The sequence below is a fragment of the Rhineura floridana genome, chromosome 1 (assembly GCF_030035675.1).
Source record: "Rhineura floridana isolate rRhiFlo1 chromosome 1, rRhiFlo1.hap2, whole genome shotgun sequence".
Classification (NCBI taxonomy): Eukaryota; Metazoa; Chordata; class Lepidosauria; order Squamata; family Rhineuridae; genus Rhineura; species Rhineura floridana.
Genome location: NC_084480.1, coordinates 122,887,754 through 122,913,652, shown reverse-complemented (window position 1 = coordinate 122,913,652; position 25,899 = coordinate 122,887,754). Strand labels below are relative to the sequence as shown.

At 40.9% G+C, this 25,899-nt stretch overlaps 1 protein-coding gene across 26 annotated transcripts in view; it reads left to right on the top strand.

Annotated features, from left to right (window-relative positions):
* Positions 1-25,431, top strand: part of ELAVL2 (ELAV like RNA binding protein 2) — a 142,414-nt gene extending 116,983 nt beyond the window's left edge. For 18 of the 26 annotated variants that reach the window (XM_061631015.1, XM_061631208.1, XM_061631198.1 and 15 more), the window contains 4 exons: positions 4,256-4,409; positions 6,621-6,846; positions 20,768-20,806; positions 22,682-25,431. In XM_061631015.1, the coding sequence (XP_061486999.1) occupies positions 4,256-4,409; positions 6,621-6,846; positions 20,768-20,806; positions 22,682-23,012 (750 nt within the window). In that variant the 3' untranslated portion in view covers positions 23,013-25,431. Of the gene's footprint in view, positions 1-4,255; positions 4,410-6,620; positions 6,847-7,973; positions 8,097-20,767; positions 20,809-22,681 lie in introns of those variants that run through there. The other 8 variants (XM_061630997.1, XM_061631133.1, XM_061631123.1 and 5 more) reach the window with 4 other exon arrangements.
* The last annotated feature ends 468 nt before the right edge of the window (positions 25,432-25,899 follow it).

The window sequence follows — 25,899 nt, the reverse complement described above, 5'->3', positions numbered from 1 at the left end:
GAGGTAAGAAATGGGATCCTGTGTAAGTTTGCTGAGAATGGATTGATCATTTGCATGCTTATTGAGTTAAGTGGGATTTACACACACACACACCAGGCAATCATGCTTAGGATAGGTGAAACTGACCACAGGGGATGGGGAAGGGAGGAGGGGGAGGAGGGAGGGAGGGGTGGAAAGGCAGAGGGGAGGATTGGGATGAGAGCAGGCAGGAGGGGGAGGGGAAAAGAAGGACATTTGCATGTTTATTGAGTTCAGTGGGATTTACTCCTGTGCAATCATGCTTAGGATAGGTAAAACTGACTGGGGGGGGGGACGGAGGGCTGGAGTGGGCAAGGAAGGCGGAAGAAGGAAGAGGGGAGGAGAAAGGGGAAGGAGGGAAAAGGTAGGGGTAGGTCTGATCATTTGTATGATTATTGAGTTGAATCGGATATACTCCTACGCAATCATGATTAGGATAGGTAAAACTGACCAGGCTGGGCCTGCCAACCAAGATGTCTTCTGTATCTTTCAAAGTTGGGCAGGGGGAAAGGAGAATTCTACCTTGTGGTTTTTCCCATTACATTGTTGCAAGAACACCTGCACTTGGCTGACTTTCTCTTCTAAAGATACAGGATCAGTCTCAGGCCCTGAACCTGGCAACTCTACCTCCCACCCAAATTTAAAACAAAGCTGTCCCTGGCCACATCCACACCAGGCCTCTATTAACTTTGGACAATCATTATTTATTTATCTATTTATTTAGTCTATTTATATACCGGCCCATAGCCGAAGCTCTCTGGGCAGTTTACAATAACTAAAAACATTAAAAATAAATATACAAATTTAAAAACACATCTTTTAAAATCAATTTAAAACAATTTATCATGGCTTCTCTCAAAGCCATGGCTCAAAGCGAATCATGCCTTCTCTCAAAGAATCCTGGGAAGTGAAGTTAGTGAAGGGTGCTGAGAGTTGCTAGGAGACGGCCTGTTCCTCTCACAGACCTTCAATCAGAGTGGCTGACTGTTAACCATTTTCTCAGGGGAATAAGAGTCTCCTCTCAGCACCCTTCACAAACCACACTTCCCAGGATTCTTTGAGAGAAGCCATGACTGTCTCAAGTGAAATCAAGTCTGGTGTGGGTGTGGCCTTCTTATTAGCCAAGCCCAGCAGCTGTGAGGCTTTTAGAACACTGACAGTTGGACCTTACTGAGCATGCTCCGCGTTATAATAGGCTTCCAGCCAAAATTTCTTAAATTAATTAAAAATCAACCAGGCATTTTTTTAACTTTTAAACTGCAGTAGATGAAGGTCAGAGTATGGAGCAAGGTCAGTATTAGGATTACAGGTACTCTGTGAACATGGCTGATTTTTAATGAATTTCAACAGATTATGAGAACTCGCAGAAAAAAGTCCAAAAGGGCTCTGAGGTTTTTCTCTCTCTTTTTAGACTTTGAACTCTCGATTCTCTCTGACTGTCTTGTGTATCGCCATGAAAATGGACAGGGTTGTTAAGCAAGCTTGTGTGAGTTCAGAACTATAAGTTTTGTAAGGTTTTGTTTTGAAATGAGTTTATGGAAAGCCTCAGAATGGCATGGAGGGATATTTTCCATTTAACATTGTGGAATGTGAAAAATCCCCGCTGACTATAGTATACAGCCACTCTGGTGGCTGTATAATTATAAGCTTTCAGTCCATCTTTTGACTTCAAGCCTGTACTCCTTGGATTGATTCCTTATTACCTTGATGTGATGGGTTTTACCAGTTACAAAACAGCACTGCCGATGATTAGATGTGGAGTTAATTCAGTATATTGGGATATAACGTATGCATGCATTAGGAATAATGATACAGCTGGTGAGGAGGACATCTTTTTATGGGTCATGGAAAAATACTGTGAAACTATTACCCTGCAAATAAGATTTAGGACTTAGACTGTGTCTGCCTTGTAACACTGAATGTATAGAGCTAGCTTTTAAGTTTTATGAAATCGCACATTTTGGTTTCTATCAAATTCACAAGTAGGTGCTTTGTAAGGACTGCAGAAACAGCAGACCTCTTCCTGGATATTTGGTGTTTTAATAGGAAATTTAATTTCTCTGCAAAATTATTACAGAAGGATCATAACACTATTGGGAATTTCCAGGCATAGAACTTGCAATTACATATATCAAACCCACTTATTTTTCTCCTTTCTTTCTGGCTTTAACATGATTCAGCATAGGCCATCTGTGATTGTCACTCTCACCATATGGGAGCAATACAATATTAACCATTGGAAAGCTACAGATATCCTGTCCCCTACAGATAGAAATCTCTGTGTGATATGCATCTGTAAACTTACTGTAAATTCTGTTTTTTTGTGGTATTACATTTTTCAGACTCCTTCAGAAGTTTATTTCCATTGGTGGCATTAACCAAGAACCTCAATATGATACTGTTCCTAAAACAAATATGAGAAATATTTTAAAAATTTGAAATTGATGTGCATTGTAAAGATTATTTTGGTGTCACCACCTTTTTGAACCTTTCAGAAATGCTAACATTTTAAATATTAGCAGGTGCTACAGGTTCCTGTCCAAAATTAGTTGTTATCCCCACTTCTTGGAAAAGGAAATATATTGCTGTGGGGGAGGGAATAAAACAAACTTGGATTATGGAAAGTGTCACTATACTGACAGTTTGTTACAATGGCTAGAACATAACAGTTAAACCGTGGTTGATGGCTGCATGCTATATGGATGAGCCCCCATGACCCTGAGCAAAGCATCAGACTGGTGCGCTGTTCCCTCTGTGTGGCAGGAGAACATTTCATTGACTATATATGTTTAATGACACTGGCATTTTCATTTGCTTCTGTAGGAGAGCATGGTCATGCGTTGCAGGGAATTAATCTAATTGATTAATTGTAGGGTTATTTGTGTGGTGTGGTTAAGGTGCTGAACTACGACCTGGGAGACCAGGGTTCGAATCCCCACACAGCCATGAAGCTCACTGGGTGACTTTGGGCCAGTCACTGCCTCTCAGCCTCAGAGGGAGGCAATGGTAAACCCCCTCTGAATACCGCTAACCATGAAAACCCTATTCATAAGGTTGCCATAAGTTGGAAACGACTTGAAGGCAGTCAGTGTTGTGTGCTAGACAGAAGCAACTTGGTGTAGGCAGTACATCTCCCCTTCATCCCCTCCCCAAATATTTTCAGTTTGAAGTTCCCAACTTAGCATTTCTGGCTTGGGTCCAAAGATCCTCCGGAGGCAGTTTTCAGGATAGCTCCAGTTATGAGGGGAATTTGCAGCCCCATGTTGAACAAGCGGAAACTTTAAATCCAAGATTCAGTATTGTTAAAAGTGCTGGACAATTTGGAGAAAGAAAAATAAATGTCCTAAAGATGGAATGTCCATGGTATATTGTATAGGTGTGTTGCATAACTGTGTAAATGACATTTGGATGAGGTAAAACTCTCAGACCCCAGCAGTTCAGACCCTGTTCCTATATTAATTTTACACATTTCCATGGAGATATTTTAAACACAATAGTTAATTATTTGGCTTTAGTTATAAAGGTTAACAGGAAAGTTGATTTAGTGTATGCCAGTAAAAACCCTGAGGATTTTTTTTGTGAAAATGGGTGAAGCAACCTGGAAAAGCAACATTATTGATTTTAATCTGATTTATACCCAGATTATGCCATTAACCAACTTTCAATATTTATGTTTATATATTCTCTTGTCATAATACTACTGTTGACTTAAACTTCTTCTTGATTTTTTAAAGTGTATACATTTGTGTCAAAAATGAAATTAAGTTTCCTTTGTCTCGCAAGGAATAACCTGGAAAACTGCATCACACCACTATTTGCATACTGTGGCCAGCTGGCTGCAGTTACTCTGGGTATGGTGGCCCATGGTTGTTTGACCAGCCGTGAACTAGAAAACAATTACAGCATTTTCCCATGACTGTTCATTTGCGTGTAGAGGTATTGGGGGTGGGGGAAAAAAAGCTATCTCTAAATATGCTTGTGTTTTCCTTCCCTGCTTTCATCTTGAAATAAAGTGAGCACACTCTGGACTTTACGTGTTATAATAATAAAAGTGAGACAACCCCGTTAATCCTAGCAAATAAGTCCCCCCCCCATATTTCAAACAAGGAGTCCTACTCTGCTACCTAACAAAATGCAACACACACTTGGAAAGAAAATTCTAGTGTAGTTGAATCTTCTTTTTATAAGGTCATTTCCACGAAGAACAGAAAACACTTTATTCTCTTTCATTCCACAGGTTTCATATGCGCGACCAAGTTCAGCTTCTATTAGAGATGCAAATCTGTATGTCAGTGGTCTCCCAAAAACTATGACCCAGAAAGAACTGGAGCAGCTCTTCTCCCAGTATGGACGTATTATTACTTCTCGTATTCTAGTTGACCAAGTCACTGGTAAGTAGACAGCTGCTCTGCACTATCTCTTTCAGTTTCTCAGCCTGGCAGGTTGTGAAATATTCCACCTTCCAGTACAGCAATCCTGCCTCCAGAACATATCAAAGGTATACGTGGGCCAGAAAATACAATTTTCTGCCGGAATTGTTCATAAATATGCATGGACAAAAATAGATTGTAGAATGTAGTCAGCCAGCCTGAGTCATTTCCACCTTGAAGGTGCAGGTTTGAAGCCTGTTTCATGCCTTGTAATAAATTTACAGCTGCTATAATCTTCATATCCCAGCTACTGAGTGAAGATAGTCCCTGTGCTCCTTATAAAATGCTAATAAGCAGTCCTTTTAAAAAGTAAGGAAAGCAAAGTCTTACACAGAAGTGCTCAGCAGTTCTTTTAGGCTAAGCCTATGTAAAACACAAACTGGTAATTGCTGATAAGACTTTTTTTAAAAAAGGCTGTATTATCCTAGTGCTGAAGAATGTGAACTGTGAAATCCAGAGGAAAGCAAATTCCTTAGGTTTAAAAAACAAGTCTGAAAGCCATATTGATTTGATGCATAAATATTGAACAGTTCATTTTTATTAAACTCAGTCTTAGCTCTCCAGGCACTGCCAAATTTGTGAGCACATTACTTGTATATTACTGCTTGTGGTATAATATAATCTCAATGAAGAGATGAATCCATTAGAGGTTGGACTATAGAGCATCATTTCTCATTATCAAGGGTTTAGGGAACTTTTATTTTCCCCAACTTATTTCAAGATCCTAGGAAAATATCCAGCAGGGTTTTTTTTATTATTACTCTAGTATAATTTCTAGGGATCTCAAGCTTGATAGCATTTCTTTAAATGGCATTGAACAAAATTTAAAGTATGACTTGGTGAATTTATGAGCATTTTCTTCTTTTGATAAAGCAAGGGTGATGTGAAAGCAGGTTTCCATTCATGAGTCCCATTTCAGAAGAGAAACTGCACATACAAAGGCTAAATATATTACAACATAAGTGTACTACTGGATCACACTAAAGGCCTATCTAGACCAACATCCCGTTTCCCATAATGGCCAGTCGCATGGGAAGCAAACAAGAAGGGCAGAGCACCAGCCATTTATTACATTAACAAACTTGGCAAATGTACAGAGGATAGGTTGCCTGCATGCCTGCTTTTTTCATCTTCAGTATACACAGGAATTATCATTATCTAATGCTGTGTAGATTGTTACATAAAATTTCTAATTTAGTGAGTTATTTATTTATTTATTTTATTTTGTTTCATTTATAAACCGCCCATAGCAAGTAGCTCTCTGGGCGGTGTACAAAAAGGTTAAAATACAAAAATAACACAGTAAATCACTATAAATTACACTATAAATCATTTCACTTCATCCGAAAGGCGTTTTTTCAGTGTCCCCCCAAATTCCCCCTCTATTAAAAAAAGTCTTCCTACAGCTATGTTTCTCTTGGTGAGGGTAGATGCAGATGTAACATAATCTAGTCCTTAACTAGGGCTTCAGGCTAGGAACATGGTCTTGTGTACTACCTTTGCCCCTTCCATATGCATTTATCTGGTCCTCTTATATCATGGCTAAGCATGGTAAACACAACCTCCCCTCCGCCCATTCAAACACATATTTATGATAATGTTGGATGGAATAACTGTGTATGGAAAAGTAGGAGGAAAATGAATTTGTATGCAAAAGGGGAATGACTAGGTGTAGAATAGAAGTGTGTGATCCTAAAGACTAATGAAAGAAGCTGGCATATAAAGTCAGACCACTGGCCTGTATAGTTCTGTATTTTTTGCATTGATTAGTACAAGCTGTCAAGAGGTCCAGACGGGACTTTCCCACTCTTACCTGGATATGCTAGTGATTAAACCTCAGACCTTCTGCATACAAACATGTGCTCTACCACTGAGCAATGGTTCTTCCTGATTCCTTAAGCTTCTAATCCCTAAAGCATAGGGCCACCTGCTAGATCTGCAGACATGATACAGAGTTGTTGGTTCCTGTCTCTGACTTCCTTTCTTATGACAAATGCTGTATATAACTTTTCTTTAAAAATCACCTGTTTAGCTGCTGTTTCCGTTGCTTCATATGGCTTGTTGGCTTTACATATAGCTATGAAAATGGATTCATTTTTTGGGGGGGGGCTGGTAGTGTACTGGAAGACAGTAATGAATGAGCCCTGTGCCTTTTATTTTACTTCTATGCAGGAGTTTCAAGGGGTGTGGGCTTCATCCGATTTGACAAGCGGATTGAGGCTGAAGAAGCCATCAAAGGTTTGAATGGACAGAAACCTCCAGGTGCCACAGAGCCAATCACTGTAAAGTTTGCCAACAATCCAAGCCAAAAAACAAATCAGGCCATCCTTTCCCAGCTGTACCAGTCTCCAAACAGAAGGTATCCAGGACCTCTAGCTCAGCAGGCTCAACGTTTTAGGTAAGTGGAAATGCATAGTATCTCATAGGATCAACCATTTGGTCTGAGTTTTAGTTTTTGTTTTTGAACCAGTTTATTCTCTTCCTGATAGGAATTGCATTTCCTAATATATGGGAGTTGATGGGCTTCTAATCTTTTTGTGTGTGTCTAAAAGGCATAGCTGGAAATGCTTATTTAAAAGCACTGCCATCTGTTGGCAGCTATAAACAGAAGATCTTAAGCAGCTAATTAGTAACACTTTAAAAATGGGGAAACATTCTTTTTCCAATCTGCACCAGGATTTTTGGGTTATTTTTAATCTTCAAGTGTAAATAATTCAGTTCTACTAAATCAGACAACTTTCATAACCATATGATACTCCATATTTAAAACTTTGCCTTGGAAGAAGTGTCCATTCTCTCCTATCTTCTGGATAATTTTTCTCACCCTGCATTTTCTGTTATTTTATTTTTTTAAGTAGTTTGCAGTTTTTGTGTGTGGGTCTCTGTTCCTGTGACACAGAGCTTGCAGCCATATGTTTTTCTCTGTGATATTTTAGAGTACTGAAAAGGACAGATGGTGTGAATTGAAACAAATACTGTGTTAATCTACATTCATTAACTGCTTGGGGCTTTCAATTTAGCACCATTTTATGAGAGATTTTGTGTATGTGCATGCACGCTTCCACATGCGTGTGCTAAACTTGATGCTGCTTTACACTAGTATCCAGCTTTTCCAGCTTCAGAAAGGTTAAAAAGAACTGGTGACAGTTGAGTATCACAGTAAAGCAGAGGAGAAACTGTATCAAAGGGTTGGTTGTCCTTCCAGATAGGTGGAATGCTCACATAAAAACCTAGACTGCCAGGACTTCAATTTTAATGTTTCAATTAAGCACCTGCCCAATGGCAGGCTTAACTAAATCCAGGCAACTTGTTTACATTTTGTGCTGTTATATTTGCTCACCCTTAAAAGCATTCATCCTAGTGAGCTCTTCTATTGGAGCAGACAAAGGCAGTTGTTTTTATTCAGTATTCAGTGGATTTCCTAGTTTTGCTAGAGATTTTTTTTTTGTTTCTGTTTTTCATCAAAGGATACTCTTGTCAAGCCGCTGAATATTGAATAAAAGTAGACTTGCCCTTTTTCCATAGGCAGACTGCCTGCTCCAGTACTGAGTGCCGGGGCAGAGGTAGCACTGCTCAGAAGAGGAATCCCAGAATGCCCTGTGCCTGAAGTAAGGTCATTGGGGAATTGCTGCACTGACATGAAAAGAGGTAAATAAACTCCTGAAGAAATGGCTACTGCCAGGGTTGGGACACACAATGCCCTGTGGCCTTTTGAAATCCCTGAGCAGTCTTTCTTTAAGATATAGCGGTCCAGCTCTCCCCTATATCACCTACAAGCTTACAAATTGTGAGTGATATTCATTGGGTTCAGAATGGTGCCAAGTGAATCTGAAGTGGGAACGTGGAGGCATACATGCAGGAATTTGAATATTTGCTAGACTATTTTGGGATGAAATCCAGGAGCTTCCATTAACTCTTGACATGTACTTCCTTAACTACTTCCAAATAGGCTGGCTTAGGATGCACTCTTCTCTGTCTTCCTGTTTTTTAAAAAAGTAGCAAAAGAGAATTCCATCACTTATTACCAAGGCATCTTTCAGCGCTAGTTTTGTCAACTGGAACAGGTTTTTTTTCCCCACTATAGTTTTTCAACACAGCTGGTATAGCACAGTGGGGAGGAGAGCCTGGTTGGGAGTCCAGAGTCTGTGAGTTCAAATCCCCGCTCGTGTCTCCTGGGTGTCAAGGCCAGCTAAAGATCACCCCGACAGTGAGTGGCTCAGGGGTTACGTGCCCTGCCACCTGTGCAGCCGTGGGCAAGCTGCATAGTCCCAAGGAGCCCAGTTGCCCCCCAGCTGGCAGTTGCGGACAAGGAAGGGGCTGGCTTGTGCAGCTGTGGCAAGCTGAGCAGGCCCTAGCCAGCTGGGGAGGACTAGCCTCAGAGGGAGGCAATGGTAACCCCCCTCTGAATACCACTTATCATGAAAACCCTATTCATAGGTAGCCATAAGTTGGGATCGACTTGAAGGCAGTCCATTTCCATTTTCATAGTTTTTGAAATAAAACAGAGAGCTAATTGCAATGGGATCCATCTAGAGGATGGGCAGACTCACTTCACATGAGGTTGGACATTTTCCAAATTATTCCCCCAAACTTGAAGAACCTGTATCATTTTTTTCTAAGCCACTCCAAAGACCATAGAATCATAGTATAGTAGAGTTGGAAGGGGCCTATAAGGCCATCAAGTCCAACCTCCTGCTCAATGCAGGAATCCAAATCAAAGCATTCCCGACAGATGGCTGTCCAGCTGCCTCTTGAATGTTTCCAGTGTCGGAGAGCTGACTACCTCTCTAGGTAATTCGTTCCATTGTCGTAAGAATTAGAACCTCTGACACTGTTCCCTTGCCTTGCCTTACATAGGAAGTGCTGGGAATAGCGATAGTGCAGAAGGAGAGGAAGAGGATGTGTCTCTCCTGAAAGCTAATGGAATTGCAGTAGCTGCATCACTCATTGACCCTATAGAACTTACTGCCCAGTATACTGCTACTCATTGCATCAAAGGGAAAGAAATAAGAGCTATTGCTGTCCATGGACTATTGTTGCTGCTCCTGCTCCCACTTCCAGTTTTAGCTAAAGGATGAAGAAGGAGGCTGACAAAGAAGGATTTATGGAACAGTGAGAACTAGCAGGGAAGCTGGGAATTCTGGTATGGCTTAGAATTTTATCACAGCTGGAAATTAATTCAACAGCTTTGAAAGCTTTCCTCTAGTTTAAGACAGACTTTTACAAGCCCTTGAAGACCTCGTCTGGCACAGGAGAATTTTGGCACCTCTAGTTCCAGTCCTTGTCTGTACAGCCTGTAACTTGAAAGCTAGTCAAAGTGTCTTCAATGGGATTTAATTCCTGGTGACATCCTTAGGATTTCAACCTGTTTGCTGCAGAACCTCCATACCTCAGGACTCACTGCAGGAGGTTTTCCAATATGCTTAATCAGATCTATGTCTGTTCAGGGCACTAGAAATTTTTCCAGACGCCTTTATACAGTTGTTGTGACATGGGCAGCCAGTCACAGAAGTTAATAAGCATCCTCTTATTCAGTCATCTCAATCAAAACTTAGTAAAATCACTTTTACTTGGACCCATGTTTCTGAAGGCATATCACTAAGGTCAGTGCTCAGGCAATTTACTGAACAACAGAATTAAAATGTGAGGTGAGTTTTTCATGCTTTATACTATAAGGGGAGAAGGATGGATCCACAGTTCTACTGCCCCATTTGCTGCGGAGGTTGCCAGAACAATGCAATTCCCTAATTAGAGATGACCCATCCTAATCTTATTCACAATACAGAGATGTTTCACAGGTTTTAGAATCTAGGAGTGACCTGTAGTGTCTTGATATTACTCACAAGGTGATGTGAGAAGTATGCTAGTTGCTTCTATGTGAACTCTTGCATCTAAGTGTAGGTTGTATCCAAGATCTTAGGGGTACAGCTATTGTAAGGTACTTCCATGGTGCAAATGGCAATGCCTCTCTGGAGTATATATGCCCTATCTTCTACCCAAAGTTCCAAAGTTGGCTTATAGTATATTAAAATATAATAAAGTACCAAAGGCCTAGTAAATAATTTTGACCCAGAAATGGCTGCCAAAGAAGCAAACAGGAAGCAGTGCAGATTTATTTTTACTTACATTTCATTTACAACCCACACTTTCAATATAAGTTTATGTTCCCAGTGCTGCTAACTAGCGGTAAACAAAAAAGTGCAATATAATTGTGATTTAATAAGGCACACAAACTAACAGAACAAATAAAACAGCATCACCCTATCCAGCAGACAGTTAAACCAACTTTCTCTAATGAAAATGCTAAAAGTAGCCATGTTTAAAACCCTGGTGAAACAAATGCTTTTCTCTTGGACTTAAATAGTAGTGACACAAGCTCCAGGCAGGCCTCCCTGAGGGTGGGCATTCCAGAGCTGTAGAGCCTCCACTGAAAAGGCTGTCTCTCTGATCACCACCTGGTGCAGTTCATATCGTAGAATGTCCAGAGCAAGGCCTCAGATGACTATCTGAGCAGATGGGCAGACTCATAACATGAGAAGCTGGTCCAATAAATAGCTAGGTCTGAAGCTCAGACTTTAAAGGTTAAAACTAGCAATTCTGATTTGAGGTTGTAACATTGCTGGAAGCTAGTTCATATTTTTTTTCTCACTCTTCTCCCAAACCCTGTCAAAGTGTTCTGGACTAGCTGCAGTTTCCAACCTGTCTTCAAAGGCAGCCCCGCATAACATGTTTTGCAGTAATTTGGCCTCAAGTTTGCTCAGGCATTGATAACCATGGCTACGCTTTTTCTGTCTGAAGGAGTCACAGTTGTCACATCAGGCTCAAATGATGAACGGTCCTTTATACTTAAGCTTCAGCTAAGAAATCAAATAGCAAACCCAGACTGCCTACCTGAACCTTTTGGGAGAGTGCAGTGCACTCCAGAACAGATTGAACACAATCTCCCAGGGCAGGTGAACCACTGGCCCCAAACAGCTCCATTTTGCACAATTGAGATTTTCAAGTTATTGACTTATGCCCAGTTTATTATCAAGCTCCCAAACATTGGATCAGCAGTTCTTGTTCCACGTGACTGAGCTATAAAAGTTAGACCTGGGTGTCATTGTACATGACAAAAAACAGAGATTACGTTAGTGCATAAGGCAGGGTGGGGGGGTTGATCTAAGATGACTCATCTGCTTCCAAAATCAAGATGAAGAGGCGCATCTTGACTGACCTGATTAACAAAGGTAAAGTCCCCCAATTCCACCATCTGCAATTAGCTCTGCAAGTAGTAGTAGAACCACCAAAAACAGTGCCTCCAATCCCCAACTCAGAGAGCCTTTCTAAAAGGATACCATAGTTAATGGTCATCGAATGCTGCTGCAAGAACCAGTAGAATCAACAAGTTTGTGTTCCTACTGTCTTTCTCCATGTGCAGCTCATCTATCAAATAGATCAAGGCAGTTTCCATCCAGTTCCAAATCTGGGCTGCAATCAGATTGAAATAAATCCCAATAATAAGTTTCACCCAATAGTCCCTATTGTTGACTGGCAATCACTTACCCTAATAACTTGCCCAAGAAAGGGATATTTCAACCAGATAATGGTAGTTATAATCTTCCAGGTTCAAGGAGGCTTTCTTCAGGAGTGATCAACTGTCATAAATGACTATAATTCTTGAGATTGGAGCTACCCATGTAATTCCTTCTCTTGTTTGTCTGAATTAGAAGTTCTTAATTGGATAGGTAGCTCTGTCATAACAGTAATTGATACAATTGCTTACATATATGCGGATGTCTAAAAAAAATTAAATGTATTGCCTTCAAGTTGATTCCAACTTATGGCGACCCTGTGAATAGGGTTTTCGTGAGGCTGAGAGGAAGCGACTGGCCCAAGGTCACCCAGTGAGCTTCATGGCTATGTGGGGATTCGAACCCTAGTCTCCCAGGTCGTAGTCCAACACCTTAACCACTACACCACACTGGATGTCTAAATACAATAACAAAATATCAAACACCTGCTCAACAGAAACAGCAGTATACTTATTTGTAATGCACAGAGCAGCATCTTAATGCCAACTTGGCACCCCAGTTGTAAACATGTGACACTGAAACCCGATTGGTTTTGACATAGCTTGCTTAATGTAAGTTTAAAATATTAAATAAAGAAGTACCTCGATATTTCTTTCAAAACTTGCTGAAAAGCTTTAAAAATAGGTAAGCAGAGATATCTTAAATGCTGCTTCAATTTGATTTGGAAAGTTGGAAAACCTGTATTCATTAATAGAACTATTATTGGATGCATCCCAAAAGCATTGGTATTCAGGCTTCATCAGTAATAGGTTGCTGTTCAGTTTTTAGCATCCAATGGGTAGACAGTTTTCAGTTTTTATCATCTAATGAATAGAAAGTCTAAGATTCAGAATAATGGCTACTCTTCTCCATTGCAGAAAAAGCATTGTATATATACAATATTTATATACCACTAATTCATACAGCATGGCATGGTGGTGAATAGTGTTTGTTTACAGATAGACAGTTGCTCATACCCCTCTTACTTGCAGGTGTTGGATACAAACAATACTTTTGTTACAAGCTCCATATTTTCAATTTAAGCATAGGAAAATGGGAGTAGCTGAAACTCATTTGGAACTAAGATACAAACAAATCAAAATAGCTATGCTGACTTTACTAAAAAATTAGGAGTAAGGGTTAAAAGAGAGGCTAAGCAAGCATTCATGATCAACACTCAGTCTTATGAATATCCTCTTTCCATAGTCAGTAGCTAAGTCCATGTGTTGCCATGAATGTCTAAAGCTTGGTGCATGCCAGCAATCTCAGATGAATTTTGTGAATGTTTGAAGTTGGATTCAGGCCAGTAAATGTTGATGATTGCCTAATAGTCTAAATTCATGTGTATGCCCCCAAAGTGGTGAAATAATGTATCTGAGTATTCACAAAACTTTTCTTTGGTTATAATGATTCCTGTGTCAGTATAGCTATTCCTCGAACTGATGAAATTTGCTATAACGTATGCAAGGCTAAAAGACAAACACAGGCAATAGATTTTGAGGGCATTGCAGCAGGTGGTTTCAAAAAGCTATTGCTGCTCACAATTTTAAAAGCTACAAAAGACTCAGAATCTGTTCACCAGGGGCAATAATGGGATGAGGAAAAAACCTCAAACTGCTTAGTGTGGTTTCAGAGACCATTCAAGAGATATTTGGATCCAAAGCAAAAGTGGGATCATGGAAAGCAAACTTCCTCTCACACCACTTTTAGTTCTCATATTCTGTCTCCATCCTCAGAGGATTTCTCTCCATAAGAGGCAACTATTAATTCAGGGATGATGTTACTGTGCATAAATCTTATGCTTAGGTAATGGGAGTGTTTTCACAGTGGCAACTTTCCTTCACTAGAACAATTTAGTGGTTAAGGTGCTGCACTACAACCTGGGAGACCAGGGTTCGAATCCCCACACAGCCATGAAGCTCACTGGGTGACCTTGGGCCAGTTGCTGCCTCTCAGCCTCAGAGGAAGGCAATGGTAAACCCCCTCTGAATACTGCTTACCATGAAAACCCTATTCAGAGGGTCGCCATAAGTTGGAATCAACTTGAAGGCAGTCCATTTCCATTTCAATGTATTCCATAGGCTGATAGCTTCAAGTGCTTAACATAGCCTTCCATGTGCTTCTATAATTTATTTATTTATTGAATTTATTAGTCGCCCATCTGGCTGGCTGTCCAGCCACTCTGGGCGACGTACAACATAGACATACAATACGTAGGCATTAAAAATCTAAAAACAATGAAGATAAAATCACACCCACCCCAGAAGCCTGCCTGAAGAGCCAGGTCTTCAAGGCCCGGCGGAAGCTCATCGTAGATCATTTGGGAGGGAGTTCCACAGGATGGGGGCCACAATTGAAAAAGCCCTCTCCCTAGTCCTCACCAGTTTGGCTGTTTTGACTGATGGGATGGAGAGAAAGTCTTTTGAGGCTGATCTTGTTGGGCGACATAGCTGATGATGCTGGAGGTGCTCCTTTAGATAGACTGGGCCGAAACCGTATAGGGATTTAAAGGTCAAAACCAACACCTTGAATTGGGCCCAGTAAGCAACTAGTAACCAGTGCAACTCTTTTAGCACTGGAGTGATATGATCTCACTGGCAGCTGCCTTTAATCAGGCACGCCACCGCACTCTGTACCAGTTGCAGCTTCCGGACCATTTTCAAGGGTAGCCCCACATAGAGCGCATTACAGTAGTCTAGGCGACAGGAGACCAGGGCATGTACCACCGATGGGAGCAGATGATTGGGAAGGTAGGGCCGTAGCCTCCGTATCAGATGGAGTTGATACAGCACTGCCCAGCTAACAACCGAAACCCGAGTTTCCATGGACAGTTGGGAGTCAAGAATGACCCCGAGGCTATGGACCTGGTCTTTCAGGGGCAATTGTACCCCATTGAGCACCAGGTCTAAATCCCTTAACCTTCCCTTGTCTCCCACAAACAGTACCTCGGTTTTGTCAGGGTTCAGCTTCAGCTTGTTCCTTCCCATCCAGCCACTCACCAATTCCAGGCACTTGGATAGGGTTTCTACAGCCAACCTCGGTGAATATTTAAATGAGAGATAGAGCTGTGTGTCATCCGCATATTGGTGACACTGAAGCCCAAATCTCCTGATGATAGTCCCCAGTGGCTTTATAGAGATGTTAAATAGCATCAGGGAGAGGATGGAACCCTGCAGCACCCTACAAGTGAGAGGCCAAGAGTCCAAAACCTCATCCCCCAATGCTACTCTTTGGTGCCTATCAGAGAGGAAGGAATGGAACCACTGCAGTACAGTGCCCCCTATGCCTAACCCCTCCAGGCGATCCAGAAGGATACCGTGGTCAACAGTATCAAAAGCCGCTGAGAGGTCCAGGAGCACAAGGAAGGTGCACTCACCCCTATCTAATGCTCTCCTCATATCATCCACCAAGGCGACCAAGACTGTTTCAGTCCCATATCCAGGCCTGAAGCCCGACTGAAATGGATCCAGATAATCCGCTTCCTTCAATTGCACTTGCAACTGCTTTGCCACCACCCGCTCAACTGCCTTGCCCAAGAATGGTAAGTTTGAGATTGGGCGAAAGTTGTTCAAATCTTGGGGATCCAAGGAGGGCTTCTTTAAGATTGCTTTTATTACTGCCTCCTTGAGGGCTGATGGCATTACGCCCTCTTCCAAGGGCGCATTTACCACCTCCTTGATCCCCTCGCCCAGTCTGTCCTTGCAGCTCATAATGAGCCACAAAGGGCAAGGGTCGAGCAGGCAGGGTGGTTGGCCTTAAGGTTGAAAGCACCTTGTCCACTTCATCAGAGGGAAGAAGCTGGAATCGATCCCACACCACCGGAGAACCACTGGCCGACTCTGGCTCGCTCACTGTATCCATAGCATGCGAAATTGCACTCTTTGGACGATTGATTTTATCCGCAAAGTGTTTTGCAAACTCATCACAGGAGGTCTTAGAATGTTCCATAGGTTCCAAAGCAACTGGACCGACTAGGCTTCGGACCACTTGGAACAGCCTCCTGGGACAGCACTCTGCGGACGCAATAGAGGCAGCATAAAAATCCTTTTTTGCTGCCCTTATCGCCACATGGTAGGCTATTGCAGCCGCTCTAACCCGTGTCCGATCGTCATCAGAGCGAGATTTCTGCCACCGGCGCTCTAGCCGTCTCGCCTCCCGTCTCAGTTTGCAACCATGGAGTATAATTGTGCAAATTAGTTTCTGCATAATTACCCACAGGTATTTAAAGATTATGGTAGTTAGGTCTAGAACTGAGTTTCTTATTAGGTATTTTAGGTGCAGAAATTGGGTCAAAGTGGACACTTGGCTAGCATGCCGCTACATTCTGCTGTGCCTGGACCATTACAGACCTACTTACCACAGATGCACTGTTCATTTTTTTTAAAAAAAAATTGGTATAAAACCTTTAGGTCAGGGGTGGCTAATCCATGGACCATATACAGGCTGCCAAGCCTTTTTTTGGGGGGGGGGGGTGATGGCCTTTGATGACCCTCTCCTGGCTTTTTCCTCCTTTTGCATTATTATCTTGGAGGGGTGCTTTTTTAGTTACTCGTGCAAGTCTTTATCTTATGTGAGTTTCTTGGACTTCATCAAGCACTCTAGGGTATTTTTCAGGTGATTTCCATCATGTAATCCCCCCACTCAAAAGTCCCTCCCCCGCGAGTTTAGTTACATATTGTATGTGCATGCTCCATGTCAATTTCCAATAGCACTATTAATGCCTATCAGCACTTCCACATTCAGGTGAAGTCTTCCTTCCGAATAGAGATGATCTGTCTCTGTTGTTCCCAAGAGCAGTTGAAGTGTCTTTTCTCAAGGATGATCGCGAGAGTTTGTCTCTTTTCTGAAGACATCCGTAGGATGTGTGTGAGGGTGACCAACTCTCAAAGCCACCCCTATCTTTGGTCAAAGCTTAGAAATATCATTTAAAGATTTTAATTCAAGTTAGTAACAGCTTAGGATTGTATCATCATAGTGAGCAGAAATCAGCTCATATTACAGATTCTTCCCATCCCCTCCTCCCCACTTCAGACCTGAAAAGCATCTCCAGAGGATCAGAGAAACCTATTGGGCATTGTAATCTGTGTCAATAAGGTTTGCAGTGATAGGGGATCACTTGAAATCATATGGCGGATTCCTCTGCCTGATTTTGGGTGATTCTTCCCCTCGTACTTTGGCTGCAGACAGTGAAGCTCACAATATTTGGAAGGTCCCCTTCACCTTCTGGAGAGGCTTTTTGGAGGCTACAGTGGACTAAGTAGGGGAAGTGGAAATGAAAGAACTGTTGTATGAGCTGCCTTCTCCTCACACAGTACTGTGTACCAACCCTTAGGGTTGTATCCAGCTAAGTCCTACTCAGAGTAGATCAATTGAAGTTAATGAGCCTAAGTCATAGCCGTTAACTTCAGTGGTCCTACCCTGAGTAGGATTGAAGTTGTTTAACACCCAGCTACAGAGAGTGGCAGAGCACTTGCAGTATGGGGAAGATCTCTCTATTTCAATGGGCATTCTGTCTTTAGATCAGTGGTTCCCAACCTTGGGGACGGGAAGTAATCGTGAGGGGCTGCGAACAGTAAAGAAATGAATTATTATTATTTTTTTAAAAGTCTCCACTCCCTGGACACTGCCAGTTCCCCACTGCTGCTGCAGACGACACCTCCCTCTTGCACCAAACTAAAGGGGAGGACTTTTGCTGAAGTGCCAGAGCATCTTTCCGGTGTGCTGAGGGCAGGCATCTGCCTATACCACACAAAGGAGGCTGAGGGTGGAGCTACCAGGAAGAAGAAGGGATTGCTACTGCTGACTCCCGTCTCCTTGCACTGCCACTGCTGCTGCCCTTGTCAGAATGAGAGGAGAGGGCTTTTCATGAAGCAGAAAGAAGCAAGGCTGCAAGGAAAGGCTGCTTTCCCTCTTCCTTCCTGGCAGCCAGCCTGCCTGCCTTTCTTGGCACCTGATTCACTGCCATCTCCTTTGAAAAATTATTCTTATTTGCAAGGCCACCGAGATCTCACTTTCAGTCCTGATGGAACCAAGGAACAGTGAGGAAGGCCAGAACTTGCTCACCCCACCACCTCTGGGGCTGTGTGTTTCTTCCACGTACACTCTGCCCCCCCATCTCTCTCTCCAAGATGCTGCGGAAGTTGAGGGCTTCCCCTTCCCACATGCCTCAAAGCATGCACTCCTGCAGATGCTTGTAGGAGGGGCAAGTGCATTTATGTGTGTGCATACGCTGATCTGTCTTCTGCTCCACTCTCATTCCCCAAGTGCATGCTAACCAAGTCATCAGTTCTGATGATCATCCCAAGGCCTAAAAGCACTACCCCCCTCCCTCAGTCTACCTACCCTTTTGTCTTCATAATCTAGCATCCCCACCACTACTACATTACTGCTTCTTGATTATTATTATTATTTATTACTATTATTATTAAAAAGGTCAGCACCGTGGTTGAGGCTGGGGTCCACATACTGCTGTTGAAATCTATTTATTGAATTATTATTGCATTGATATCCCACCTTTCCTCCAAGTTGCTCAAGGTGGTACACATGGTTCCCTCCCTTTCCATTTTATCTTTACACCAACCTTATGAGATAAGTCAGGCTGAGAGACTGTGTCTGGCCCAAGGTCACCCAGTGGGCTTCATGGCTGGCTTGGGATTTGAACCTGGATCTTAGTCCAGCACTGTAACCCACTAGTGTTGGGAGACAGGACTGTACATCTTCAGACTATGGGTGGGTAGGTGGGAGCGGGATACCAATTGGATGAACCTTTGCATTAAGAAAAGAAAGCAACACCTCCCTGTTTGCAGGGGGCTTTATATGGAAGGGGATATTTGGAGATGTGATTTTGCCATGCACCATATTTTTTCAATTAACAAGCTAGAATTACAATTAGCATGGGGGGGGTGTCATAAAATATGTTTAGCTTAAAAAGTGGGTCCTGTACTCATAAGGTTGGGAACCACTGCTTTAGATTATTACCTTGTTTTCTGCCTTAAAGAGGAAGCAGGCTGCTTCCTTACTTGCCCAATGTTTTCCAGTCCTCCTGTAGAGGGCAGAGAGCAGAAGTAGTCTGTACAAGCCCAAAACATATACATCTTTCCAGATGTAGGTTTTATTCTGAGTTCATTCTGATTTATTGTGGCAGAGCCAGTGAGTATACTGTATTGGGTATTCCTTACTCTGAACCAGTAACCTGATTTTTGTGTGTGTCTGTACTGGTTCAAGTTCAAACAAACTCTCAAATAATGGTTTGAGTTCTGTTCCAGTTCAGAGAGAAAAAAATGATTTGGTTCAGGGTTTGTGTGTGCGCACGTGTTCAGTTTACCCCATCTTGTTGCTTTAATTTAAACTTGAGGGATCATGCAGGCAGTGTCATGTTTGCATGTCATGTTAAACTATGTTTAGTATATAATGAACAAGCCTAGCCTCATGTCATACTTGTGTGTTCTTCCTCCCCCATGGCCCGCAAAAGGAGTCTGGAAGCTAATCACGGCTTACCATGTCATATGAAATGAAAACTGTGATTAACATTAACTGTTAGTTTGAACAAGCGAGCTTCATAAATCATAGTTTGAAGTTGGATTATTTTAAACCAACCATAGTTAAGTTTAACCATTGTTTATTAGCTAACAGACAGCAGTTAGCTAAAAGCAGAAGCTTCCAACTCCTCTTGGCCATGCAGGCGGAAGGGAGATGAGTATGAGAGCCCTAGAGGAGGCTAGACTTGTTCACATTGCGTTAGCCATGGATTAACATGACATCTGAACATTGCCGGTACTAATTCTATGTTAAGCCAAGTTACAAAAAAATTAAGAGCCAGTCTCAGGAATATGTGGTTCCTCTTCTTGCCCCTTCCACCTTGAGAGCGGTTTAAAGTGGCTATTGGATACTGGGTGAATTAACATTAACTGTGGTTACTGTTGGTGCTAACCTTTTACTTGACTGTAGTTAATGTGGGATGAGTAGAAGGAGTTTGTTCTGGGGAAGTGAGAGTGTACGTTTTCAAGTTTGGCTTCTGAATTCTCAACAATAACTAATAGGGAGCCATCATTAACCTAATTGCTCTCTCTGTCACACTGATGGAGCGTAACATTATATGTTTTGCATAGAATTTCATATTTTGCAGTAAGTTAAAAAGTAAAATCAAATTGGCATTCCATTGTGCAGGTTATTCTGGTATTGTAGAAACTGCAGTTTATAGTGATACGGTTGTCATTTAAGCAAGAATGTAATGTATAATATTTGTAAACATTTGAAGACACCAGGAGCATAAATAATTTAATTGTGGTATGAAGGTAATGTCTCATCAGAAATCTTGAGGAATGGAATTCAGAAAACATGTGAAGAGTAGCTATTTCAACCCAAAGAGCTTTCTGATAATGGAGTGGGAGTGTAGTCAAAATTGACTGGTCCCTCATGTAAATAATTCAGTATGAAATCCCTTCTCTGAATTAGTATTTTAGTATGTGTGTGCTGTCACTTTAAAAAATCCTAATTGTCTTCATAGCATGGAATTGAAAGCCTCCTGAGGCTCAGCTGCTCTTTTACATAAATACCTAATAGAAATGTAATCAAAGCTGGCTTTGTGGGAATACTTGCGGGTTCTCTCTCTAGCGGGGGCGGAGAAAGATGCAGGTAATATATAGATTGTACATCTTCAGCTTTTTGAAAGCCTGTTCTGTGAGAAACCTTTCAAGACAAACTAGCAACTTACAGCTGAAGGTAAAAGATCCGAAGACTGAACACTTTGCTAAATGTGTTTTGCAGGTTGGACAATCTGCTCAATATGGCTTATGGAGTAAAGAGGTAATGAGGAATTGTGTTAGGTCCATAATACCTTCCTAATAATAAATTAGTGTTTGAGTTGAAGGTATTTTGGAGTTAATTTATTTACGTTGCATTATCTTTGCATGTTCAGATATTAAACAAAGCTATTTTTATTCAGTGCATCACTTAATACTTCCAGTCTTATCATCTTTATAATTTCACCATTTTCTAGTATTATTTTCAATGTTACTTGTGTTCTGCAGTTAGTGCTTGGCATTTATTAATCTATCACATTGCCTTTTGTATCAGTCTAGCATTCTAGAGCAACCTAGGGCCTTTCTGCACTAGCGTGTGTTTATACCACACTTTAACCTTTTGGGATACCACAGCAACATTTTTCAGTGCCGGTAGTATTGCATCTGTGCCAGCTGATGGCAAGGAGATAAAGACTTGGATCAGGGATGATGGCTATGTAACATTGATATAATACGTTTGTGTTAAGAGTACTTCACATATTTTATCTTGGTAAATGTTATGCAACCTGCAGCGTAGGGTGATATTATCTTCATATTGAGCTGGGTGGCTGAGGCTTTAAGGTTAGGGGCTGAAGTAGACTTGTCAGAGCAGATCTGCATTTTAAGAAAGGCAGGTATCTGGATCATGGATCTCCTATGACATGTCCACTTGCCTTAAGGCCACATTTTTCATTGTTCATGGTTGAGGCAAAATGTAGCCGGTTTATGCACACCACATTAAGTGTCCTGGCAGAAAGGCAAAGTGTGAACATCTAAAACCAAATTGTTTGTAGCTGTTACATTGGCACCAAATATGTCACTGTTAATCGGGGGGTGGGGGTCTGGCTAGATACTCACTGCACTATAAAACAAGGGAATCTTCAAATAATTGATAGTTTACAAAGCTATGATAAAGGAAACAAAAATATTCCTGGAATGGAAAATGGGTGCAGCAGGTTGTAGTTTTACTGCTAAAGTAAGGATTAGAAGGCCCTATCTGCATTGGAGTTGGTATGATAAGAGAGTACCGTCACCAAGGAACCTAATTTTATTTAACCCTTTTTTATGTAGACACTAGTGCTGGGCCCTGTTTGATCCCTCAGGGAGCTCTTTTCTTCAACTTTTGGTAGGGGCAGTATGAATATCTGAGAAATTCTGGGAGGGGGGAGCAACATTTAAATCATTTTATAGGTTAGCCGAGGTGGGAGGGAGTCCTTATTTTACTTTAAACATAATAAGTAAAATCGCTGCATTCACTTGCAACAGCATCAAACTCTCATGCTGGCTTCCAGCTCAGCAGTAGTAATATATCTCAAATGTCTCATAGCTAAGGCACTTTTGATTTTTCTGAATTAAACTTGGAGGCACATTTCTCTCATGTCTTAAAAAGACTGGAAGGAGACCCATCCAAAGCCAACTTGTAGCCTCCTGGAGACAGATAATTCTTCTATACCTCCGCACAGAGTGTGATTAAATCATTCAGTTAGATCCAATGCAGGCCAACAGCAGAATGACCTGCTGTCAGAATAGTCTGAAAAGAGGGCATACATGGAGCCTTAATGCATTAGTATTTTTCTTGAGCCTCACTAGTGGGTCCTGTACTACTTACTTTGGGAATTGTTGTGCTGTAGCAATGAATGCATGCTTTGCATGCTCTGAAAATAAGAGGGGAAAAAATAAAGAGGGCAAAAAATAAGAGGGCAAAAATTTTGAGGGGAAAAAACAAATGCACACTTAAGGCACAAAAACTGGGCAGAAAGGCTCTTAGTTTTAACTTGCTTATCATGTTGATAATATGTGAAAGTAGACTGAATTCTTAAATTCATGTTTTGAACTAGCCTTCTCCTAAACATTTTTTTTGTCTTCTCTGTTTTTTGTTTTTGCCCTCTGCATTGGTTAGTAGGTTTTCTCCAATGACCATTGATGGAATGACCAGTTTGGCTGGGATCAATATCCCAGGACATGCGGGAACCGGATGGTGCATTTTTGTGTACAATTTAGCTCCTGATGCAGACGAGAGCATCCTGTGGCAAATGTTCGGACCCTTCGGAGCAGTTACCAACGTGAAAGTTATCCGTGACTTCAACACAAACAAGTGCAAAGGCTTTGGTTTTGTGACTATGACAAACTATGACGAGGCAGCCATGGCAATAGCCAGCCTGAATGGATATCGCCTTGGAGACAGAGTTTTGCAGGTCTCATTTAAAACAAACAAAACGCATAAAGCCTAATGAGTTGCCCTCAGCCCAATTTATATTTGAAAACCATTCAACAAAGGCAAGTTAAAAAAAACTTTATACATTAGTAAATGTCTTTGTAAGTCAGTGTTGAGATGGGGGAATACAAGACTAGCATCCTAAGAAATATGCGAGATTTTTTATTGCTAGTATTTGAACTAAAACTTCTTAAATATCTTATGTTTGAATATGGACAAGAGGTACAGGGTTTTTACCTGTCACAATGCATTCTATTGCCTTCTTTGAAGAAGGCGGACCTTTTAAAATGTTTGAGCTAAGGGAAGACATTTCTTTTACACGACTGCCTTGAACCTGTGAGTAAATATTGAGGCTTTGTGTTATAATCCTTGAGTTAGTTAGTCTTATGTTGTGTTTGATTTACACTTTAATGCCTTGCTGTTTAGTCTGTTCAAGAAAAGTGTTTTGAAGTTTACATTTTTATTTATAAAGTTATTTATTTTGTAATTATTATTTGGGTTGGGGAAGGGGGGTGGTGCATTATAAAAGCTTATTGTAAGATTAATGGAGAACTTTTCGTAAAGCAGTACCTTGCCAAAGAGATAAGAGCCTCTTTGATGTGGGTTTAAAAACAAAACAAAGCATCTATTTTTATAAAAAAGAGAAAATTTGGAGAAACTTTTTACAGGTCCTGGAACAAATATTTTGACTTGAATACTTTGAGAAATCTCTTCATATGACACCTAGTGAGCTTTTAAAACTTACCAGGAAATTTGCAGTGGTTGGGGGAAAAACTTTAGAAAGATTTATGATGTAGGAATTCTTTAGAGATCTTTGTTACTCAAGAAGTGGAATCACTGGGAAAAGCACTGCTGGTTTTGATTTTCTAATCGTTGGTGCAGTCTCTGAACATCCTGGTTACTATGTGATAGGTGGCTCACGTCAACTTGTGTGATTTTGAAACTAAAAGAAAAATTTTAAAGTATATAAGAGCAGGCAAGAAATTTAAATTAACTGAGATGGGGGAAAAAATCTGTTCTTCCTATAGAATTCCCTTCAGATAGAGCTCATGGTGTTTAGTGATGTACTTGCAGTATTGTTTGAAGAATTGTTTTGTCTTAAAGAAAAAAAGATGTTTGCACATGGTTTGCACAGTGGCAGACCAGGAAGAAGCAGTCTTGCGTTGGATATGTTTGAAGGTATTTTGAAAGTTACGTTCAAGGCTAACACCTGAGCTTTGTGTAATGTAAATAAGATCTTTTGTTTTATGAACCTCTTTTCAGCTAATATTTTGAGTTTTCTTCTGGTTTTTATTTTCTTTATTTAAACATGCCAAGTGATGTTCAAATTTTGAATGTTTTTGTATTTTTTTCCCTTTGTAAATGGCATTAAGATTGTTACTTGAGGTCTGCTTATTCATTTTTGTTGTCCTGGGGACTTGAATTTACAGTGTATCAGATACGTTGCAAATTTTGTCTGTAGATAGTCTAGCTTCAGCTGTTTATGGTGATGCTACATTTTTGTTTATAAATATGTTTGTGGTAAAAAAAATGAGTATAACCATAGGTTTTGAACAAATTCCTTACATTTTTCATACCAGAATCATAAATACCTGTATGCTATTGAAATTTAACTTTGTATGACGCTTAAAACACTTATTTGGGGAAATAATAAAGTCTTTACCATGTATGGAAGAAATTTAAGGTCAAAAAGTACAAATATTTTCTGATTAGCATCTAGCTTATAATAAATTTTTAAAGAGCTGAAGGCTGCAGTGCCTTCTCCAGGATGCACTGACAACTATATAGTTACGTCCTGCTTTTTGTATAAACTGAGATGCTCATACGCTTCCCCTTAGAACAAGCAATGTGCTATGCATAACATACTTGTACATGATCTTTGCAGTTGCTTTTTGATTCTTATTTTTTAAAAATTGTAGTTATAAATTTTTCAGTATAGTACATAATACTGTGAGAGAATAAAGTGTGCTAAAGTGACAAGCAACTTTTCATGCTGGACCCATTCAGTGTTACTCAAATCAATTGGCTTCCTGACCCACATTCATTCTAGGTGCATTGAGCAACTATTCTACATTAACACAGATTTCCTGTGCTTCAGTAAACAAATGAGTTCCATTGTGGTGGTGGGGCAACAGTGCCTACATCCTTTGCTACTATATACTACTGTAGCAACAACAGCAAACATACACACACACAAAAGGGGGGCATTGATGAGAAGGCATGTCTATTGGGCTTCACTTTGCACTGTTTATCAGAGCACTTAATAAAATGTAAGGCTGGTATTTATTTGAAGTTGTACAGTATGACTTAATTCACATCTGTTGAAGTAGAAAATATATTCTGTTGAGTATTTAAAAGAGGCTGTACATGTTTTCTTTTGTGTTTGGATCCTTTGTACTTTTTCATGTTCAGTACATCAATAAACAAAAGTTGAAGGGAAAGAACTGTGTGGTGCAGAGGTCTTTACCATTTTTTTATTTTTGAATGTGCTTTCCTGCATATCAGGGTTTTTAATCCAAATTTAAATTCTGTACCTAATTAAAAATAGCAAGATCAACCATTATAAATCTAATTGCCATATCACTCATATCTAGGTTTTATCTCCATGAACCCAGTTTGCAGGCAGTGTGAAATAGTCATATTAGTACACCCTCATGTGGTAGGATTGCATTTTTATGGACTTGGGGGTGGCTAATGTTTGGCCCTCCAGAACGTTGCTTGGCTACAATTTCAGGCCCCAAACCAGTCTGAAATGAATCTATATAGCCAGCATCTTCCAAGTCACTAATATTTAATAAGGCAGGGGTAGTGAATGTGGTGCCCTCCAGATGCTGTTGGACTCCAGCTCCCATGTGCTTCAGCCAGCATGGCCAGTGGTTAGCAATGATGGGAGTTGTAGTCCA